The sequence below is a fragment of the Choloepus didactylus genome, chromosome 11 (assembly GCF_015220235.1).
Source record: "Choloepus didactylus isolate mChoDid1 chromosome 11, mChoDid1.pri, whole genome shotgun sequence".
In the NCBI taxonomy this organism is placed as follows: domain Eukaryota; kingdom Metazoa; phylum Chordata; class Mammalia; order Pilosa; family Megalonychidae; genus Choloepus; species Choloepus didactylus.
The window spans coordinates 12308724-12329393 of NC_051317.1; the positions used below are offsets into that span (position 1 = coordinate 12308724).

The 20670-nt window shown below is 46.1% G+C and overlaps 1 protein-coding gene across 3 annotated transcripts in view; it reads left to right on the forward strand.

Annotated features, from left to right (window-relative positions):
- The window catches only part of C1QTNF2 (C1q and TNF related 2), a 51450-nt gene extending 31016 nt beyond the window's left edge, over window positions 1-20434 (forward strand). Inside the window, exons 1-3 of one of the 3 annotated variants that reach the window (XM_037799479.1) lie at window positions 89-318; window positions 14749-15001; window positions 19651-20434. In XM_037799479.1, the coding sequence (XP_037655407.1) occupies window positions 14758-15001; window positions 19651-20264 (858 nt within the window). In that variant the 5' untranslated portion in view covers window positions 89-318; window positions 14749-14757 and the 3' untranslated portion in view covers window positions 20265-20434. Of the gene's footprint in view, window positions 1-88; window positions 319-628; window positions 766-14748; window positions 15002-19650 lie in introns of those variants that run through there. The other 2 variants (XM_037799478.1, XM_037799477.1) reach the window with 2 other exon arrangements.
- The last annotated feature ends 236 nt before the right edge of the window (window positions 20435-20670 follow it).

Consider the following 20670-nt stretch of genomic DNA (forward strand, 5'->3'; position numbering starts at 1 on the left):
CGCACCCAAAACCCTAGCAACAACATGGATACAACTACTCTCGTGAACAAGTTCTACATACAGAGAGATGCACCGACACACCCAACTTGTCACCAGCGCTGAGTTTTTCCAAAGCGATGCTTAAGAGAGAGCGCCCGGGGCGCCGCAGGCCGGACCACGTGACCGGGAGGCAGGCGCCCCCGCCCATGACCGGATGGGAAAACTATGCCTGGGGCCGGGCCCGGCCTGGTTGCTGCTGCCGCTGAAGGCTAGGACGCGAAGCACGACTGGGAGCTCCCTTGCTCCGGACGCCCCTGGACGTGGCCGGCGGTGACGAGGGTGAGTGGCCGGCGCGTGCCCGCTGGACCAGCACTTCCACCGCCTTCTGGCGGGGGCGGGAGCCGTGGACGCGCAGCGGGAGGTTGCGCGGCGCCGGGGCAACGGCAGTCCCAGGTGGGGAGAGGAGAGGTACTGCGAGCGCCCCGTCGTTGTGGCCCCCGCAACCCTCGATTCATGGCTTTCGACCTCTGCTTATGAATTATGACGTTAATTAACATTTACCGACTGCTTACTGTGTGCCGGCCCTGTGCTCCGTGGTTATGTAGTAAAAGGTTTACCACTGAGCCCCTACTCTGTGCCAGAGCCTGCTAGACCTTTAGGAGCGCTGTTTCATCTTCATGACAACTGGTTATTCCCATCTACCAAAGAGGAACCAGGCTCAGAGGCCTTAGCGACTTTCCCGGGGTTGCACGGCTGCTAACTGACAGTAAAGGGACTTGAATCCTGGTAGGTCTGAATCCAAAACCCAAGCGAATAATCAGAGTTAACATTTATTGAGAGCCAGGCACTGTGCCCAAATCCTTTGAATGTGTTATCTCATTTTCTCTTCACACCTTTCTTTAATTCAATACATTATACAGGCGGGCAAACTGAGTTCAAAGAGGTGATGAAATGGTAAGCTGGGTTTTGCACCTAATTCTTCACAACCCCCTTCACTCTGCCTCCTCCTCCAAACTGCTTCTCTCCCAGCCTTGTCTTAATTTACTCTGTTCTTCTTTCACCATCCCCACTACCACTGCCCCCATTCCAGGATCTTATCTCTCAGCTACTATTGCAAAGCCCCCAAGGCCCCCTTACTGGTCTCCCAGCATCAGTCTCCCCCCGTAACCCCACAAGTCCTTCTCACTGGCCTCAGTGGGATCCTCCTGGGCTCTTTGACCATACAACTCTCCTGCCTGGAGCCCCTCAAGGGTTCTTCTTGCTTTAGGAGGACCCCTGTCTACACTGGCTGTCTCCCCAAGACCTCAGCTCCCTGCCATGCTGAACCACCCACAAGAGCAATGCCAATAACCTTTATATGTCAATCCAAGGCTAATGCTCCTTTAAAATTGTTAAAAACCTGTCCTTTCATATCCCCCATTTCTGTTCTCCCATCCGCACTATCCTCCCTCATTTATCCTGTTCTCTGGTTATCATGCCCATTACTCCTACTTTCAACTGCCAACTCCTCAGGCCCTCCACACTTTTCAGAACCTCACTGTCACCCCTTATTCTGATACGTCAGACTTGCCACAGAGTTTGTTTCTTCCCAAATGACTGACCTCTCCTCATCCACCAACAGTGATACCATCCTTGATTGTCTTCCAACCCTTAAACCTCAGCTTTACCTTCATGTTTTTTTTTTTTCTTTTCATTTATGGTTTATTTCACTCAACATACTGTCCTCAATGTCCATTCACTTCACAACTTAACCTTCAGTTTTAAACGTTACAAAAACAACACGTGCTCATGTGTTGCTGAATTTCAGACAGCAGAAAACAAGTAGAAAGTGAAAAGTGACAGCCCAAACATCCCTTTCCAATTCTGAGGGGTAATCCCCTTAACGAAATTTTGTGTCCTTTCAGAAATTTTCCACACCTACGTACACATATCTGTATATTTATGTGTGTATCTTTGTTCTAACTCAGCAAGAATCATACTCTGTGTTTCATGTGGTAACTTGATTTTTTCCACTCAGCACTGTTGTGGCCATCTTTCCATATCCACATATAAGAATCTACCCTGTTCTCTATATGGTGTCCTAGTATGGATGAATTGCAATTTATTTCACAAGACTGAGGTCATCTTTGAAACCACTCTGTCTCTATTAAATCCTCAGTCAAGGTCCCAACATATTACTTCTTTCTCTGAAAATCCCTACATTCTTCCTTTTCTTGGACTGCTTCGCTCATCTGACCCTGCTGCTTGGACAAAGATGATTGAACCTTCTTTTCTACAGTTGCTGTCTCTTTCACTTCTTACTCCAGAAGGTTCAGCTTGGGTAGCAGAGTGCCTCTCCACAGCCCCAGCTTCCCCCACTCTTCCTCCAGATCAAACGCTTGCAGACCTTGCTTTGCCTCCATGAGATAAACTCTTACATAAATCACATTTCTGTTAATCAATTTCTATTCTAGGTTTACTTTTTAAAGGAATTCTATGCCAAATCTTTTTTTCAAGGCATCCTCCCCTGCATTTGTGCACTGCTATAAATGTCTTACTCCTGACACATACATTTATCTGCTCACAGCCAGAGCTACCATGCTTGTTCAGGCTTTATGTGCCTATGTCCTGCACCCATCCAGGGGGGGCTGTGGTGGAGGGACTGAGCCCTGGGCCCTGAATCAGGAGGCCTGGGTTCCATTCCAGCTTTGATGGGGGAAAAATAATTCTACTTTTCTGAGCTCTGTTTTCCCTTCTGCCAAGTGGAAATGATAGGAACAGCCTCTGAATCGTGGAGAGAATTAAAGATGATGAACATTAAAGCTTCTAAATAAGAACTCTCAACATACTTGAAGAATCGTTACTCTTTTCCTCTAGATCAGGGATTCCGAACTCAGATGCTGACACAGGGAAGGGGAAGCATGACATTTAAGAGCGGTGAGGACTGTGGATGCAGAATGCAGGCCCAGTGTCATCAGACCCTCCAGGTTTTCAAGAAAAACAGGAAATCTTGATTTTAATATAAAATCTCCCAAGTGTTTCATTGGCAACAATTTCAAATTAAAAAAACAATCTCCAAAACATAATGCAGTCGGTCATTCTGTATAAGGCCATTGATCGGCCAGTTGTCACCTTTGTCCAGATTGTGATTTCCTCAGGGGTAGGACGGTGTTCCACAGCTTTTCTAATCCCTCTTCAGCCAGAGATCCTTCCCCATTGCAACCTGAGCAGACAGCAGATCATCAAATTACTGAATTAGAATTTTACAACCTTGTGTAAAGTGGGACACTCCTAGAAAAATGCTGCCCCTTTGCATTCATGGCATGCTGTAAGATAGCATCATGAACTGCTTTCAGCTCTGTTTTTGTCAAAGCTCACAGGCTTGCCATTCTCACCATCTTCCAGAGGAAGAGACAGCAGACTCAGATCTGCTTGTTCATCCACCTGTGTGTGGCAGCCTTCTCCTGTGATATCATCTCTCTCTCTATTCTCTCACATTTTTTATTATATCAAAATAACACCTACTAATTCTGAGTGCTTTACTGTGGGCCGGTGACTGTATTACCTCACTTAATACTTGCACTCTATAAGGAAGGTGTGGGCAATCCAGTTTGCTCAAAGGAGACATTCCTGAAGACCTCATGTAATTCAAAACTGGCGTCATTCAAAACTCACCTGCTGAAGGATACCAGATATGTCAGTTTACCTGTTAGAGTTGTGTGGCTCTAACATAAACACAGTTTACAATTTACAGTTCACATCATTTGCCAAGATTCTTGACCAACTTTTAATTTGGAGATTTGGGGTTATCTCAGATTTCACACATAAAGTAAACTTAATAAATATTTTACATTTATATATATTTTAATATAGGTTTTATGTTTTGAATATTCAGATTCAAATAATTCAAATGAGATCATAAAGTATTATTATTTGTCCTGTTTTATAGATAAGGAAACTGAGGTCCAGAAAGGTTAAAAAACTTGCCCAAGGTCAAACAGCTAGACAATGACTCTTAACCACCAGACCAGCCCTCTGCTTCTATTTTTTAACACATTTTTTTATTGTGAACTTTAACATATATACATAACAGTGATAACTTTCAAAGTACACTTTAACAAGTAGAGAGCAAATTTTCAAAGAATGTCATGGGTCACAGTTCCACAACTTCAGCTAGTTCCATTATTGTAAAATATAACATACATACAGAAAGGTGTTAACTTTTGATGTAGAGCTCAACAAGCAGTTATGTAGGTAATTTCAAAAATTATTATGGGTTACAGTTCCACAGTTTCAGTTCTTTCCTTATTATGCAATATAGGGTATATATACAGAAAAGTGAAGACTTTCAAAGCAGAATTCAGAGTAGCTATGGAACAAATTTCAAAGAATGTTATAGGTTACAGTTCCACCATGTCATTTACCTCCTTCCAGCTATTCCAACACCCCAGCATCTAAAATATATATATGTATATATTTATATAAAGTTTCAGTATTCATAAACCTTTGTTAAATCTTATCTTGTTTGTTGCTTCCCTTTCCTCTCACTTAATCTCTTTATCTTCAGGGGTGTCTGGGCAGTGAGCACCCTAAGTTGTTCACATTCAAAGGGGGTGTTGACAGTGTGGGGAGGGGAACTTCATCTGACTGTTGTTCTTAAAGAGGCTGTTGCCTCTGGGTTTTAGGACTTGTCTGGCCCTGTGCTTCTTGAAGGCCAGGTCTGCGTCAGGTCTTTGGAGTTACCCTGACTGCCACAGGGGCCTGTCCAGGAGAGACTCCACAGACACTGGCAAGTACTTGGACTGGGCCAGAAAAGTTAAGGAAAACTTATCTTCTCCCTGACCCCTTCAAAGCGTAGAATCTGTTCCTCTAACTCAGCTCTTGGGTCTTCAAGCAGGGTCACTTCTGTACCATTCCAAGGGGTCATGTATCCCCAAACCTTTCTTTCCTGGCTTCCTGGGTGGTCGTGGAGGCCCCTCAGGAGACCCTTTTCATAGAGAGAAGGAAGCAGCAAGGCTTGCTTTCTCTTCAGTCATACAGGTGTTCCAGACCCTCAACCTCACAGCAAGAACCACATTCATTCACCTCCAGATCCCCAAGGCCTGGTCTCAAAGGCAATAATAATAAGCAATGCCATTTTTTGGGCATCCACTTACCAAGTACTTGCACACAGGCTAGCCCATTTGACCTTCCCCAAACTCTGTCACTTGACGAGATAGACGCCAACCCGTCGATTCATTGACTTTCGTATCATGGAGCACGAACATGCTAGGTGGCTCAGAGGTACAGGGCCAAGGCAGACACCCCCATGCTTCGTCCAGAATGGGCACTGCAGGGCAGGAGCAAAGCCTCCCTCTGCCATGCACAGGTAAAAATTTCACTTTCATGTCCACCATTTTCATTTAGTGTTCTTGTCAAACATATTTCCACATTGGGATGTCAGGGCTCTCTTTCAGTAGCAACTGATGGAAATACCACTCAAACCAGCTTAAGTAAAAAAGGGAAATTTATTGGAAAGACACAGGGACCTCCTCCTGAAATGCCACAGGGCTCACAAGGGGAACTCAGGACTGTTTTCCATTAGTGCAGTTATGGTTGGTGACACTTAAAATTTTAAACAAGATCGTAACTTTTTTTTTAATCATGTTTTACTATCAACATCATCTTGTTTGATTTTCAAAAGGACAAGGAATAATAAAATAATAATAGAGAATGCTTTTGTATTTCTTACCATATGCCATGCCTTGTTCTAAGTTTTATTAGTTCACCACAACCTTCTCTGATAGGCACTGTTATTATCTTCTCCAGTTTGGAGAGGAGGAGGCTGAAGGAGAGAGAATAAGCGACTTGTAAAATGTCCCACCACTAGTTTGTAGAGCTATGCTGTCTACTGTGGTAACTTCTGGCTACATTTGGCTACTGAACACTTAGAATGTGGCTAGTCTGAATTGAGAAGTGCTGCTAATGTAAAATACACACTGGGTTTGGAATACAGTACAAATACAAAAACATAAAATACCTCATTAATTATTTTTACATTGATTACACGCTGAAACATTTGTATCAATATTATCAATATTTTGGTTATATTGGGCTAAATAATGCATGTTATTCAAATTAATTTCACCTGCTTCTTTTTTCCTTTTTTTAATGTGGCAACTAGACTATTTTAATATATGCCTCATGTCATATTCTAGATCCAGAAATCTGAACACCATCAGGCCTCCTCTCCCTCACCCCCTTCACGTCTCACACATCAACTGCCTTCTTCTCTTTCATTGCAGTCCTTGTTCTCCACACCGGCAAAAACAGCCACAGGCTGGGCCTACAGTCTATCACTCAGGCCCCGCAGAGCCTGGCTCTTGTCCTCACTGTTCAGGGGAGACAGCAGCTCACCTGAGGTCACTCTGCCAGGTGCTAGGTCCAGAGTTTCAGGCTCCATGGCCCTCCATGGTGATTTGGGCTACATAGAAGATATAATTTCTCCGTTTTAATAAAGTGATCAACAGGCTGGCTTCCTGTGTATATTCAGGAGTGCCTGCTTGCTGAGACAAACCCCATGAGATCCTGGCTTCTGAGACCTTGTTAGGTTACAGTTTGTCCTTGGATCTCTTTTTCTAGGCTGAGCCAGAAATATCAGGGGGAAAAAAAGAAAAAGAGGAAACAGCAGATCTTGTATTTTCTGGAGCCTCCTGGCAAGTGGGTCCCATGACTTAATGCTCTGTATTTGGACTCTGGAGAGTGTCCAAACGGGCATAAACTTAAGATCCCAGGAGAAGGACCATTTCATGAGCTCAGTGTGAGGAGCCTCAACCAGCCCCTCTGTCCTCCAGGAGGTGTCTCTCAGTTTATTAGAGAAGCAAGAAAAGGCTGCTTCCAGTTTGCTTCCTGGGGTGTTTTTCATTACAGAATTCTCACTTCCATCAAAGCAAATTTTTAGCGGGCTTCATCTGCAAGCAAGCCCCGACCCATTCTATCCACTGGCCCCATCGCTTTAACTCCAAACACCGGGAGGATTGCCCTGCTGGCTCGGATGCAGGCATCCTCCTTCCACCCAAGATTAGGCCTCCGCCTGAAGAGCTCCGGGGGGCTCCTAATGGGAGGTCAGAACTGTTTTCCTTTATTGTGTTTTGTTTTCACGTCCATTTTCTTGTCTGATTCTCTGAACAAACCTAAGGCAGACAGAGTGTTTTTATCACCATTGTACAAGTGAGGAAATGGAAAACCAGGTAAGATGAAAGGACTTGTCCAGAGTCACATGACCAGCAGGTCCAGAACCAGGACTGGGACCTCTGTCATCTGAATCCTGATGTCCCAGTCGTCTCACTGAGTGTCCTTTTGTAGCCAAGTGTGGCTTTATCATCTGCAGATTTATTGAAACCATTTTGATCCTGTTGATATTTTGTTAATTATAAGAGTGACCATTTCATTCAAGCCTGTTCAGCAGCTCTGCATTGAGCTCCTACTATGTGCAATCACTGCGTGTGACTCGGGCAATACAATAACAGCAGTATAGATGGGGCCCTGCTTTCCAGGAGCTTCCATTCCAGGGGGAAAAGACAGTCAGCAAGTCAAGAAACAAATAAATTAGAATATCACAAATTAGGCTCGTGCTTTGAAAGGGAAGAACGGGGTGATATGAGTGAACAAGCAGGGTGGGTGGGCTACTTGGGATTATGTGTTCAGAACAGCCTCTCTGAGAAGATCTTAGACCTGAAACTTGAAGGCCATCTCAGGGCTTCAAGGAAGGGGTTAGAACTAGGGAACATTTTAGGCAGAGTTGCCTCGAACTGTTGCACATTCGTGGTGTCAAGCACTCAGTGAGAAGCTTTAAGTGCGTTATCCCATGATTTCTCACACAAACTCCATGAGTTAGGTATACTATTATTTCCACTGGGTAGTTAAGGAAACTAAGTGGCTGAGTTGTCCATGGCACTTAACCTCCGAGTTAAACACCACTCCTACCTGTCAGTGTGTCATAACCAGCAGTTCAAAGTTATTTGAACATAATTTGTATCTTCCAGTCTCCAAGGGGTTTAGCAGTTTCAGTCAAGGCCCAGGCAAGTGTCCCCAGAGTTTCTGCTTCCAGACAACATGCAGGGAGAGCCAGTGTCCCCACTTCTGGCCCTTCTCATATCCCAGTCTGGGTGGAGCACCTGGGGACTGAACCACAGGGCCCGTGCCCAGTGGGCTAGGGATTGTGGGAGAAGAGGGAAGGATTTTTCCCCTGAAGTGGACTTCAGGCAGGCCACTTTAGCTCCTGGGCTTTTCCTAGAACATGTGTATTTATGGGTCATTAGCTTCTTAACTGAGAGATGAGGTGCAAGGACGGGGCAAATTAAAACCAGACTTAAGAATGCCAAGTTTAGCATCTCATGATTCCATTTCCAGGGTTTAACCAAAGTAACATTTTTTCCCCTCAGCAGGAAGAATATAATGAAGCCTTCCCTATTATGTTCATTACTTTCTACTTCCCGTTCCCGAAAAGGACAGTTTAGCGAATAAGACAGTTAAAAAAAAAATGGTGGTGGGGTGGGCGATGCTTACTTTTTTCCTGATCAATTGAATAAATATTTACTGAGCACCCTCCATAGGCAAGGTATTCTGCAAGATGAAAGATCCAGCCCCTGTATTCCAGGAGGTCCAAAAGGGAGGAGTGATTATTCCAGCTTGGATTAGAAAAACTGGTGGAAAAAGAACATATTTGAGTGTAGGTGTATGGGTGCCCTTTTTGATTGAGTCTGCTGCTTTGTTTTCTCTTTGCTGTGAATTTTCTTGAGGGCAGAGTCTGGGTCCCAAACACTCCCTAGTTAGCAATATTTCTTGAACACCTGCTGTGTGTGAGGATATTTGAAGCCCTGGGGATATAGCAGGTGGCCAGCCGGAGCCCCTGTCCTCATGGGGCTTCCATTTTAGTGGGAGAGACACGGGAAAGACTGTGGGACATTAAACGGGTAAGCAGGCAAATTGAATGAAACCTGCCTGATGTTCTCAGGAGTGGGAAAGAAACAAACAAGGAGCCGGGGTAACACTGGAGACCTGCCTGCAAGGGGAAGTCAGGGAAGGCCTTGAAGGAAGTGACATTTAATCTTTGAAACATAAAGGAGAGAGAGCCAGCATGCCTAGCGGGCGGGATGCTGAGGACTGCCGGCAGAGGGGATGGAGCCCCAGGCGAGAGGAGCTTGGAGGAGGCCAGGATGTGAGCGGGGAGAGAGTGGAGGAACTGGGGTTGGGCAGCTGGGCCCTGTGGGCCATGTCAGCGATCCCCCTGTTTTCTAATTGCAGCCAACGAGGATCTTCGGAAGGGATCTGGCTGGTTTATGTTTATAAATGATCCCTCTGGCTTCTTTGTGGAGCGTGCCCAGGGGAGGGGGGCTGGGTGGGAAGCGAGAGATGAGGGAGGGGGCTGTTGCAGGGTCCAAGCCACACCCTGGTCTTTTGAGTTAGCTCCGGGGATAGCCCCCCATTAACACTCCAAAGGGCTTGAGGTGGGGAGTCCGGGCCAGGAGTTTGGGCCCTACTTTATTCCCTCTGGGGCCTTGGCGCCTCAAACAGCAGGAAGTTTACTCAAGTATCCGGAAAGAGAAAAAGCATCAATCACTTTTACACTTCCAAAGCCCATGTTCTCTCTCTCTCTCTCTCTCTCTCTCTCTCTCTCTCTCTCTCTCTCTCTCTCTGTGCATGTGTGGCGTATAAAATGGTAAAATAAAGTACAAGACAGCAAAGGAATTTCTCTGTTGCTATGTGTGGTTTTGGCTTATGCTCCAAGGTCTTTTCTGTAATTTAGGATATTTAGGAGGAAAAATCTAAGAAACGCTGACATAATGGAAAGCATTTGGACACTGAAGTTAGCCAAACCAAGTTCAAAGATAACTTCTGTCACTAACTTGTTGTGTAACATGGACAAATTACTTAACCTCTCTGAGCTTCAGTTTCCCCTTCTATAAAACAAGAAGAAAATGCTGTGTAGAGAGCAGTTGTGGATTAAGCGAAGGCTTGGGAGATGCTTGGACATGGGTTTGAATGTTGTCTCCATTGCTCACTGCTTGTGTGAATTTGGGTAAATCATTTCACTTCTTGGAGAAGCCTCTATTTCTTCCCCTGGAAAAAAAGGGACATCAAGTGTATCATCTTCATAGGGTTTATAGTAAACGTCAGATAAGATAATGTGGGTAAAGTGCTTCGGACAGTACCTGGCACATTGTAAGTGTGAAAGTCAGTTTGCCCCTGCCTCAGTTTCCCCATCTGTAACAGAAGGTGTTGGACTAGGTGGTCCCTTGGGGCCCTCCCAGGTTTGTGATTCTTAATTTTTTAAAAAGGCCCTAGAGGAGTTAACCAAGACCCTAGAGGAGTTAACCCATCTGGGGTCCTTGAGGCTTTGACTCACCTCCCAGTACGGCCCCCTACCCCTCACCCCACCCCCACCACAGTGTGGAAAGTAAACCTGGAGTGGAGAGGTGGGAAGGGAGCCAGACTCTGGAAGATGGGGGCACAGGCAGGGAGCAGGGCTATTTAGAGTCTTGTTTTTCTTGGAGATGCCCTGGAGGCAAGGATATTCTCCTCTCCCTCCCTCTAGGTTTGGAACCAGAATCTAGTTTCCCCGCCTTTATTTCCAAAACAGTTCCTGGCCCTGGCTCCTCTGGGGCTGAGGGAACCTCCAGGCTCCAGCTGTGAGAAAACCTTCCTCCTAGCATGTTCCAGAGCCCCCCTCATTCGCCCCAGGCACCGGGGCCTGCCCTGAGGCAGCTGCCACCGAGAGGGCACCCCTCTTTATGCAGAGAGGCTGATGAAGGGCAGATGTGGGCTGGGGAGCAAACCCCTTCCCTCTTTGGAGACCTGTGTGGCTGGGCATGGAGGTCGGAAGAGAGGAGGAGAGGTAAACGGAAACAGATGGTTCCCCTCTCTCCTGGCCAAGCCTGCCATCTAGCTGTTCTCAGGATTCTCTTTTGCCTAGAGACTCACTTGCAGTGTTTTCTTCCTCCCTCACTCCCTAGTTGAAAAAGGTTTGCAGATTGCAATTTTCCAAACCATTTCCCAAACCTGCTTTGAGAGTTTAGTTTCTCTTCTGGAGGCCCAGGTGCGTTGCAGCAGCTCACAAGTAGCACCAGCCAGTTCTCAGGACTCTCGTCAGGTCGACAAGGGGAGGAGATGGAGACCACAGGGCCTAGGGAGTATCTAGGTCACAGTTTTCCAAATGTACCTGTTTTACTGTCACCCTTCCATGATGTTTGCCATCTCTTCTTCCAAATTCTACAGCTGTTTATTTAATCCATTTTGAGCCAGTGTGATCCAGAGATACAATCAAAGGCAGCTTTATTTTTGCCTCCTCTTGCCTCTTTATAATTTAGTCAGTAAGGGAAGCCACTTCCCTGGGAGAAGTGTCCACTCCAAGGTAGTCCCTGTTTCCATCTTCATTCACTGGGGAGACATCCTCCTGCTCCCTCAGTGAAGGCCTGAAGCTGGCAGAGTCTTGGGGAAGGAACTTAGGACATTCCCTCCTTACTAGCCTCACCTCCTTCCAGGGTCTGAGGAAGAGAGGAAGGAGGCGTCAGCGGGCAGTAGGAGGGTGCAAATGTATTTACGGACAGGAAACAAACTGCTCTGCATCTCTGGGCCTGGCAGTCCTTTAAAACCGCCTCTTCCCTGGGGCCTTTTATAAACTTCCAGCGGGTTCCCCCATTGAGCAGTCTGACTGTAACACCCGTGATGTGGGTATTTTAGTTTCCTTGGCTGCTCAAGCAAATGCCATGTAATGGGCTGCCTTAAATAATGGGAGTTTAAAAAGCTCATGGCTTTAAGGCTAAGAAAAAGTCCAAATCAAGGTGTCATCAAGGCAATGCTTTCTCCCCAAAGACTGGCATTCTGGGGTTGGCTGCCAGGGATCCTTGGTCCTGGGCTCCTCTGTCACGTGGCAAAGCACATGGCTGCTTCTCCTGGCCTCTCCATTCTCTTCCACATTCAGTTGCATCTCAGCATCTTGGTAACTTTCTCTCTCTCTCTCTGCCTGAATTTCATTCTGCTTATAAAGGACTCCAATAATAGGATTAAGACCCATCCAGAATGAGGTAGGTCACACCTTAATGAAGTAATGTCATCAAAAGGTCCTATTTACAATGGGTTCACACCCACAGGAATGGATTAAGTTTAAGAACATGTTTGTCTGGGGTACATACAGCTCCAAACCACCACAGTGGACACTGCCCGTTTTCCTTCAGCTAGCAAGGCCAGACCTTTCTCCTCACCCACCACCCACCCCCAACCCCCAGCTTCTGGTCTCATGGTGTCCACCCAACCTGTCTCTCACCCTTAGGGCTCCTCCTCTTTGGCCCAGGCTGACGCCTCCTGCAGGATATCTTGTTCCTTCATTCTTCGACGGGAAGGCGGGACAGTCATCGGGCCCCTTCCTGCATAGCAGCAGCAGTACACTCCTCCTCTTCCTCTTTCCCAGCGGGAACCAGGCTTTTGAGCAGGTCTCCCCCCTCCCAACAACATGGGTCACATTTTTAAACCTTGATCTGACACAAGGGCCAAGAGCCATGGAATGGGCTCTCGAACTTTTCCTTGATAGAACCTATACTTCGGCTTGACTCTCAGTTTGGCATGTAGCATCCCATATGTCTTGGTGCCCAGGTGGAAATTTCAATTTTTCTATCCTCTTTCCTCACCCACTAAGTAATTCTTTTGCACCCTCACCAAAGGACCCAAACCCAAAACTAACATGTACCTCTGTCCAAATCTGTTTCTTTAAATAGGGCTACAGGCCACCCTGCATCCTAGTAGAGGCTGCATCTCAGAGCTCCTGGCTCCCTCCACATTTCTGTCTGGGGATTTTATGGGGCCTGCCCAAGATTCTTTAAGAACAGGTACACACTGCTACAGATGAGACTGCTTTTTGTTAAAAAGGAATATTAGAAAGGGCCAGAGAGGTGTTACAGATACACCTTCACCATGCCGAGACTTTTTTTCTTAATCAGGATTGAAGGAATTGAAAATAAAGTTTGTTACTCGATGATGTAATGTTATATCCAGCAGTGTCTAGGACCACTTAACTCATCTCCACCTGGCCAGTGGCACCTCTTTGTTACTTGTTTAGAGAAACCCTCTCAGCCCAGAGAAGGAAGGTGGCTTGCCCAAAGTCACACAGGAGACTTGAACTGTCTCCTGTGTGACTTTAAACTAGGCCCCCCGAAACCCAGGACAGTGCAATGCTATGTACTCATTTCCTCTCCCTGCAGGAGACGCCTGTGTCCTGTCCCCTTCGTCTATTTCTGGAGTTAAAGATTTTGGAAGAGAGGAGAGGTAGAGTCAGCTATTCCCCAGGCAGCAGCCAGAGGCAGCAGAGGCCTGTACAGGATCCCAGGGCCAGTGGGGCAAAGCATGGTCTGAAGAGAGATAGAGGGCTCAGGAGGGAAATTCAGCTCCAAGGGCTGAGGTCTGAGCAGTGGCCCTGCCCCTCTGCCAGCATTAGGGCTTGAAGGCTCTGATTAGGTAGTCAGAGGCTGGGTGGGAACAGTGAAGAGGGTAAGACTTCATGTCAGAAAGAGAGGGCAGATTGGAGGCTGAAAGTCTCAGCCTCAGAGACCATCTAGCCTAGTGGTTCTCCAAATGGGTCTCTGACCACCATCAGCAGCATCCCCTGGAAACTTGTGAGAAATGCAAGCTCTCTAGCCTCACCCTTGACCTATTGAGTTAGAAATCCTGGGAGTGGGGTTGTTGTAACAAGCCCTCCAGGCAAGTCCAGTGCACATTCAAGTTTGGGACTGGTCTAGTCTAACCTATCGTTGTTCAGGTGGGGAAACTGAGGCCCAGAGGGGGAAAGGGACTTGCCTAAGGTGACATAGCAAGATACCACTTCTGAGCTCATTCTCACAGCAAGAAGTCATTCCTGGAATATTCCCCCTCCTGGTTCCACTGTTGGGAGAGAGAGTGTGGGGAGCAAAGGATGAGCCAGTTTGTTGAGAGATCTTGGGCAAATCGCTTATTCCTGCTCTGGCCCTTGGTTTCTGCCTCTGCACGGAGAGTTGCTGGGAGTCGGCAATCTCTGAGAGCATAACACTCCGGTCTCTGGTATGATGGTGACATTGCTGCCACCAGCCTTGTGGATACACTGTAGCCTGGGTCTGCGCTGCCTGGTTCAGATCCCAGCCCTGATACCTGCTAATCACACCACTTGGGCAGGCTGTCAACTCCTCTGAGCCTCCTTTTCTCATCTGCATCTATTTCATAAGGGTGTTGTTATGAGGACTAGGTAATGTATGGAAAGCTCTTGCCTGTCTCACAGAAAGCACTCGAAAGACATAGTGATTCACCTTTGCTAAGTAACTGAACCCTCACCTCTCCTCACCCTCCACTATGCTACCCCTCATTTAGAAGCAGCCTTGTTGCAAATCATCACCTGCAGTTTGAAGTACCTTCTATTTATGCTGCATATTTACACTGAAATATAGTTTTATTAACCATCCACAGCTCCTCGCATTTGGCCGTCTCTTGGCTGTAAGTCCTGTGTCTGTTTCAGCCATTCCAGAGGACACTGTCTGATGCTGAGTGTCCCACCCCAAGACCATCCAAAGTGAATTCTGGGGACCTTTTGAGCCTATAACATGACTCAGTTCATCCAAATATGTCCCCAGCATGGCATGACAGTCTGTCCATCTAATGAGATGCAGGAGAGAGCAAGAGACAGAAATATAATCCTGGCTGCCCCTCCTCCTCCTCCAGACCCCTCTGACTGACCACCACATCAGCTCAGTGGCTGCACTCAGGTGCTCACCGCTCTCTTGCCTCCCACAGGTGACCGCCATGATCCCCTGGGTGCTCTTGGCCTGTGCCCTCCCCTGTGCTGCCGACCCGCTGCTTGGTGCCTTCGCCCGCAGGGACTTTAAGAAGGGCTCCCCTCAACTCATCTGCAGCCTGCCTGGCCCCCAGGGCCCACCCGGCCCCCCAGGAGCCCCAGGGCCTTCTGGAATGGTGGGCAGAATGGGCTTTCCTGGGAAAGATGGCCAGGACGGCCCGGACGGGGACCGGGGGGACAGCGGAGAGGAAGGTAAGAGGCCCAGCACCTGCTGCTCCTGTGCCCACCTGGGCTTGACAGAATCCAGCACAGAGAAGGTGTATGAGGTTCTGAAAGCTAATATTTATCCCATTTAATTATAAATCAAATTAATGGCTCTTTATAAACAGAGGAGTACATTCTACTGAAAGGAACAGTGGGTATCAAATCCTGTGTTCTTGCCCAGCTGCACCACTGATTTGATGGATGCCTTCAGGAAAGTCTCCTTATATATTATTCGGAATTCTTTTGGTTGCAAGTGACAGAAACCCAATCTGTAGCCCCAAATGGAACTTATTGGCTCATGTAACTAGGAAATCTAAGAGTTGAGCTTTAGGAATGGCAGGATCCAGGAGATCAACTGTTGTTGTCAGAGCTCTTCTGTCTGTCATTGGTTTCATTCTCACAAAGGCTGGAAGTACTGAAATGGTTCCTAGTGGGCTCAAGCCTACATCCTCATTGTTTGGTCCATACAGCAAATCTTGGGTAGGTTGATCCTCCCTGGACCAATCCTTTTGACAAAATAGAGTGAGGTTCCACAATTTGCCAAGGCTGGCTTATGTGCCCGCCCCTGGGTGTGTGTGAGTGGGTGGTGAGGGCAGTCAGTCACCGTGATTGACAGCCTCACTAGGACCACGTGAAGCAGTGAAGGGTATTTTCGCAAAGGAAGTGATTCCAGGCAGGCAGCAAACAGATTGGATGCTCTTTACAGGCCCTTTCAGCTTTGACTTTCTTTAGGTGTCTATTTTTAAGCAATAGGAAACGTCTAACAACTTTTACTTGTATGGCATTTTTTTTAATGATTTCTGTCCTTGCATTTTTTCTTTTTTTTTAAAAGCAATTTTATTGAGATAGATTCACACACCATGTAATTATTCAAAGTGTACAATCAGTTGTTCACAGTATCATCATATAGTTCTGCATTCATCACTACAATTTTTGAATATTTTCATTACTCCAAAAAATAAAACTAAAAATAAGAATAAAAATAAAAATACAGGTAAAAAAGAACACCCAGAACATCTCACACTCATTTTTCCCCCCTATTATTCATTTAATTTTTGTTCCCCTTTTTTTCTCTTCGTCTGTCCATACACTGGATAAAGGGAGTATGAGCCACAAAGTTTTCACAATCACACAATCACACCATATAAGCTATATAGTTATACAATCATCTTCAAGAATCAGGGATACTGGATTGCAGTTCAACAGTTTCAGGTGCTTCCTTCTAGCTATTCTAATATACTAAAACCTAAAAAGGCATATCTATATAATGCATAAGAATAACCTCCACAATGACCTCTCGGCTCCATTTGAGATCTCTCAGACACTGAAACTTTATTTTGTTTCATTTCTCCTCCCTTTTTGGTCAGGAAGGCTTTCTCAATCCCACAATGCCAGGTCCAGGCTCATGCCTGGGAGTCATGTCCCACATTGCCAGGAGATTTACACTCCTGGGAGTCATGTCCCATGTAGTGGGGAGGGCAGTGAGTCCACCTGCTGAGTGGGCTTGGAGAGAGAGAGGCCACATCTGAGCAACAAAAGAGGTTCTCTGGGGGAGACTCTTAGGCACCATAATAAGTAAGCTTAGCCTCTCTTTGCAGTAACAAGCTTCATAAGCGCAAGCTCCAAGATAGAGGGCTTGACCTACTACAGTGGTAGTCCCCAGTGCTTGCCAGAATATCAGGAATTCCCCAGGTGGGGAAGTTTAATGTTTCATATGGCATTTGAATATTGACATAGCACTTCTGAGTACATTGTTCATCTGGCCGTCAATGCCATCCTGTGAAAGAAGCATTCTTAATATCCCATGCTACAGAGGAGGAAACTGGGAGCCAGAGTGATTCAGTTGGGCATGGCATGCCATGGCTGCAAGAACTTGAACTTTGGGAACAAAACTGGATACAAATTCTGGCAAATTAGTGAACTGCTCTCCCAACCTCAGTGTCCTCATTTCTAAAATAGGGATAATAATAGCAGCTACCTCACAGGGCTGTGGTGAAGATGAAATGAAATAGCATGCAAAGCACCAGTCACAGAACAGCCATGCAATAAATGTGAGTCTGCCCTTAACTGACCTGCTGAAGTCACAGGACAGGCTAGTAGCAGACCCCAAATCCAGGGCTGTTTTCAACACACCAAATTAACTCCCCCAAAAGCATCTCCTTGCATAAGAATAACTGTAAAAATAACAATAATGGCTCTGACTGGAGGAAGTCTTACAGGGTGCCAGGCATTGGATGTCCTGGTGGCCCATTCCCCTGACCACAGAGGTAGGTTCAGGTGTGGGCATGTTTTCCAGGCAGGGCCAGCTAGAGCTCTCCCTTAGATGGATCTTGGGGGAAAGAGACTATCTCTGTTGTTGACTTTTTACCCCTTGATCAAGAGCCATGAAGATGTAGGCTTCAGGCAGCTATCTGCCGTCTCTCCTGCCATGCATTGAGTCTCTGTTGAGAAGCCAACACCGCAGGGAAGGCCTTGCTGAGAGATGGAGAGAATCCTAACTTGTGTAACCCAGATGAAGCTGGGTCACCTCAGGACCAGTCAGAGTAGAGCATAACATCCAAATATCCCCCCACAAATCCGTCTCCAGAAACGTTCTGAAAAGTAAAGCCAGCTTTTCCTGAATTCTCTCAAAACAGTAATCAAAAAGGAAACACATCACATAGCACATGGTAGAACTTCCTGATAAGCCTCCTTATCTGTTTGTCTCCCCCCCCAAAAAAAACTACCCTCCAAAACTCCAATCCAACATAATGCTTTCCTCCTCCTCCCCTCTTGGCCCCTTCCATCTTTTATTTTCGTTTTATTAAGGAACAGCTTTGTGGCCTTTCTTAGTCTTATTCTTTTTTCTCCCCCTTTTTTATTTATTTATTTGTTTGTTTATTTATTTATTTTTCAGGTTAAACAATGAGAATTTATTTGATTACAGTTTTGAGGCTAAAAGAAAGTTCAAGTCAAGGCATCATCAAGGTGATGCTTTCTCCCTGAAGACTGTGGTGTTCTGAGGTTTTTGTTTATTTATTTATTTATTTATTTTCAAATTTTTAATGTTTTTACTCTTACATTTTCTTTATAATGCATCTGGGTTTTATTTTGGCATCTGATAGGGGATGAGAATCTGTACGAAATATTAATAGATTTTTTGCACACTGAACAACTAGTTTCCCTCATGGTTTCACTGTTTCTTGTTCTACATAACATTACATTCTCTAGTTTACCAGCATTTGTTACTGGGCTCCTTCACCACGGAGTCTTGTACGCTTATCACCTGGTTTTAAATATCGTAGCTTTGCAATATGCTTAAATACCTGGTAAGGTAAACCTGTCTTTATTATACTTATTTTCAAAATTTTCTTAGGCTTCCAGAAAATGATCTTTATAATCAATCAAATTTACCCGTGAAGTCATATTTTGACTTTGATGGGAATCACATTGATGGACTTTCCATCCAGGGACATGGATGGAACATTTCTTGATCTCCTTTTTTTTTTTTTTTTTAATATTCATTTTATTGAGATATATCACATACTATTTATTTTTAATTATACAAGTAATACACAAATGAATTCTCATTGTAACATAATCAAACAATACAAATAAAGCAGAAGTCCTCCTTAATTGCTGCCTCTTTCGTCCTCCCCTCATCTTCCCGAGGTAACCGCTATTATGCTTAGATGTGTCTCCTTCCTAAACTTTTACTACATATTTCCAAGTGCCATAATAATGCCAGGCATTGCCACTTAACATAAGTAATCTGCTCCTGGAAAATAGATATACAGTGAAGAAGTGCTAATTTCCAATCTGTTTCCCAATTGGCCAAAACAAATGTTTTATTGAGAAAAATGTACTTTTTTTTTAAATCGGGGTATTAAAAACCAAGAAATGTTCTGTGGGAAAACACTGGGGGGAACGTCCTGCAAGATAAGCCAACCAGTGTTTTGGGGAATGCTTATTATGGGACAGGCACTCTTCTCTGTCCTTAAATAGGTTTAGAATTATGTTAACTTTGTGGTTTCCTTTTAATGTAAAGAGTTCTGCTGCTGCTTTTTCCTTGCCATAGTATATTTTAGAGATGGTTTCATGTAGCACATTTAGGTCTACCTCATTTTTTTTAACTGTTGCATAGAATTCCTCAGTATAGATGGACCATAAGTTTTTTGTTGTTTCCTGTTGGGTAAGCATTTAATTCCTAGTTTTTGCTGTTAAAAGCAGTACTGCAATAAACCCTTATACACGTAGGCAGGGATTTCACTGAAATCAATGTTTTGAAGTCAAGAAGCTCCTTCCAGTTCTCTTCTCCGCCCATTACCAGCACAACCCAATGAAAGATGGCAGAAAAACCAGACTCTTCCTTAGAAGGCCGGAAAAGTAAAGGCCAAGAATTGTTCTAAGCTATTATTTTTGCCCTGGTCCACAGTGATTCTGGGAGGTAAGTATCACCATTCCCGCTTTCTAGACAAGACTGAAGCAAGTGCCCTAGGTTACACCATCAGGATCTGAACCCATCTGTATGACTCCAAAGCATGCTTGTTCTTTCCATTCTCCAAGGGCTCATGCTCCAAGGATGGAAATCCATGGCCTGCAGCCTCTGCCTAGGCCTCTGAGGTCCCCTCCATAACACCGACTGCTCTGTCTTCTAGGTGCCCCTGGCCGGACAGGTAACCGGGGAAAGCCAGGACCAAAGGGCAAAGCCGGGGCCATTGGGCGGGCCGGTCCTCGTGGCCCCAAAGGGGTCAGTGGTGCCCCAGGGAAGCACGGCACACCAGGCAAGAAAGGGCCCAAGGGCAAGAAGGGGGAGCCAGGCCTCCCAGGCCCCTGCAGCTGCGGCAGTGGCCACGCCAAGTCGGCCTTCTCGGTGGCGGTGACCAAGAGCTACCCACGGGAGCGGCTGCCCATCAAGTTCGACAAGATCCTGATGAACGAGGGCGGCCACTACAACACAACCAGTGGCAAGTTTGTCTGCGGCGTGCCAGGGATCTACTACTTCACCTACGACATCACGCTGGCCAACAAGCACCTGGCCATCGGGCTGGTGCACAACGGTCAGTACCGCATCCGGACCTTCGACGCCAACACGGGCAACCACGACGTGGCCTCGGGCTCCACCATCCTGGCCCTCAAGCAGGGTGACGAGGTCTGGCTGCAGATCTTCTACTCAGAGCAGAATGGACTCTTCTATGATCCTTACTGGACCGACAGCCTCTTCACGGGCTTTCTCATCTACGCTGACCAGGATGACCCCAACGAGGTGTAGACAGGGACGGGGTTGGGACCCCAGGGAGAGAACAGCTTCTGGACTTGTGGTTATGGAACAAGACCCCTAAACTGGCTGCTGGGGGCCAGGGGTGGGGACCTTCTGGCTTCAGGCCAACCTCCTCTGCCTCTTTTTCCTTCCATCATTAAATCCAAGCTTTTTTATTCGTCCATTCACCTATCCATTTGGTATTTAAGCACCTACTGTGACAGACACTGTGCTCCACTCTGGGAGATACGGCAGTGACCAAGACAGAGAGTTCCTGCCCTTACTGGGCTCACATGCTAGGGGAGAGGCAGTTTACAAGTAAACAAACAAATTCTATTATTACAGATTGTGAGGAGTGCCAGGATGGAAATAAACATATTATCATGGTCGAGAGTGGTAGGAATCTCAGAAGCCAGGG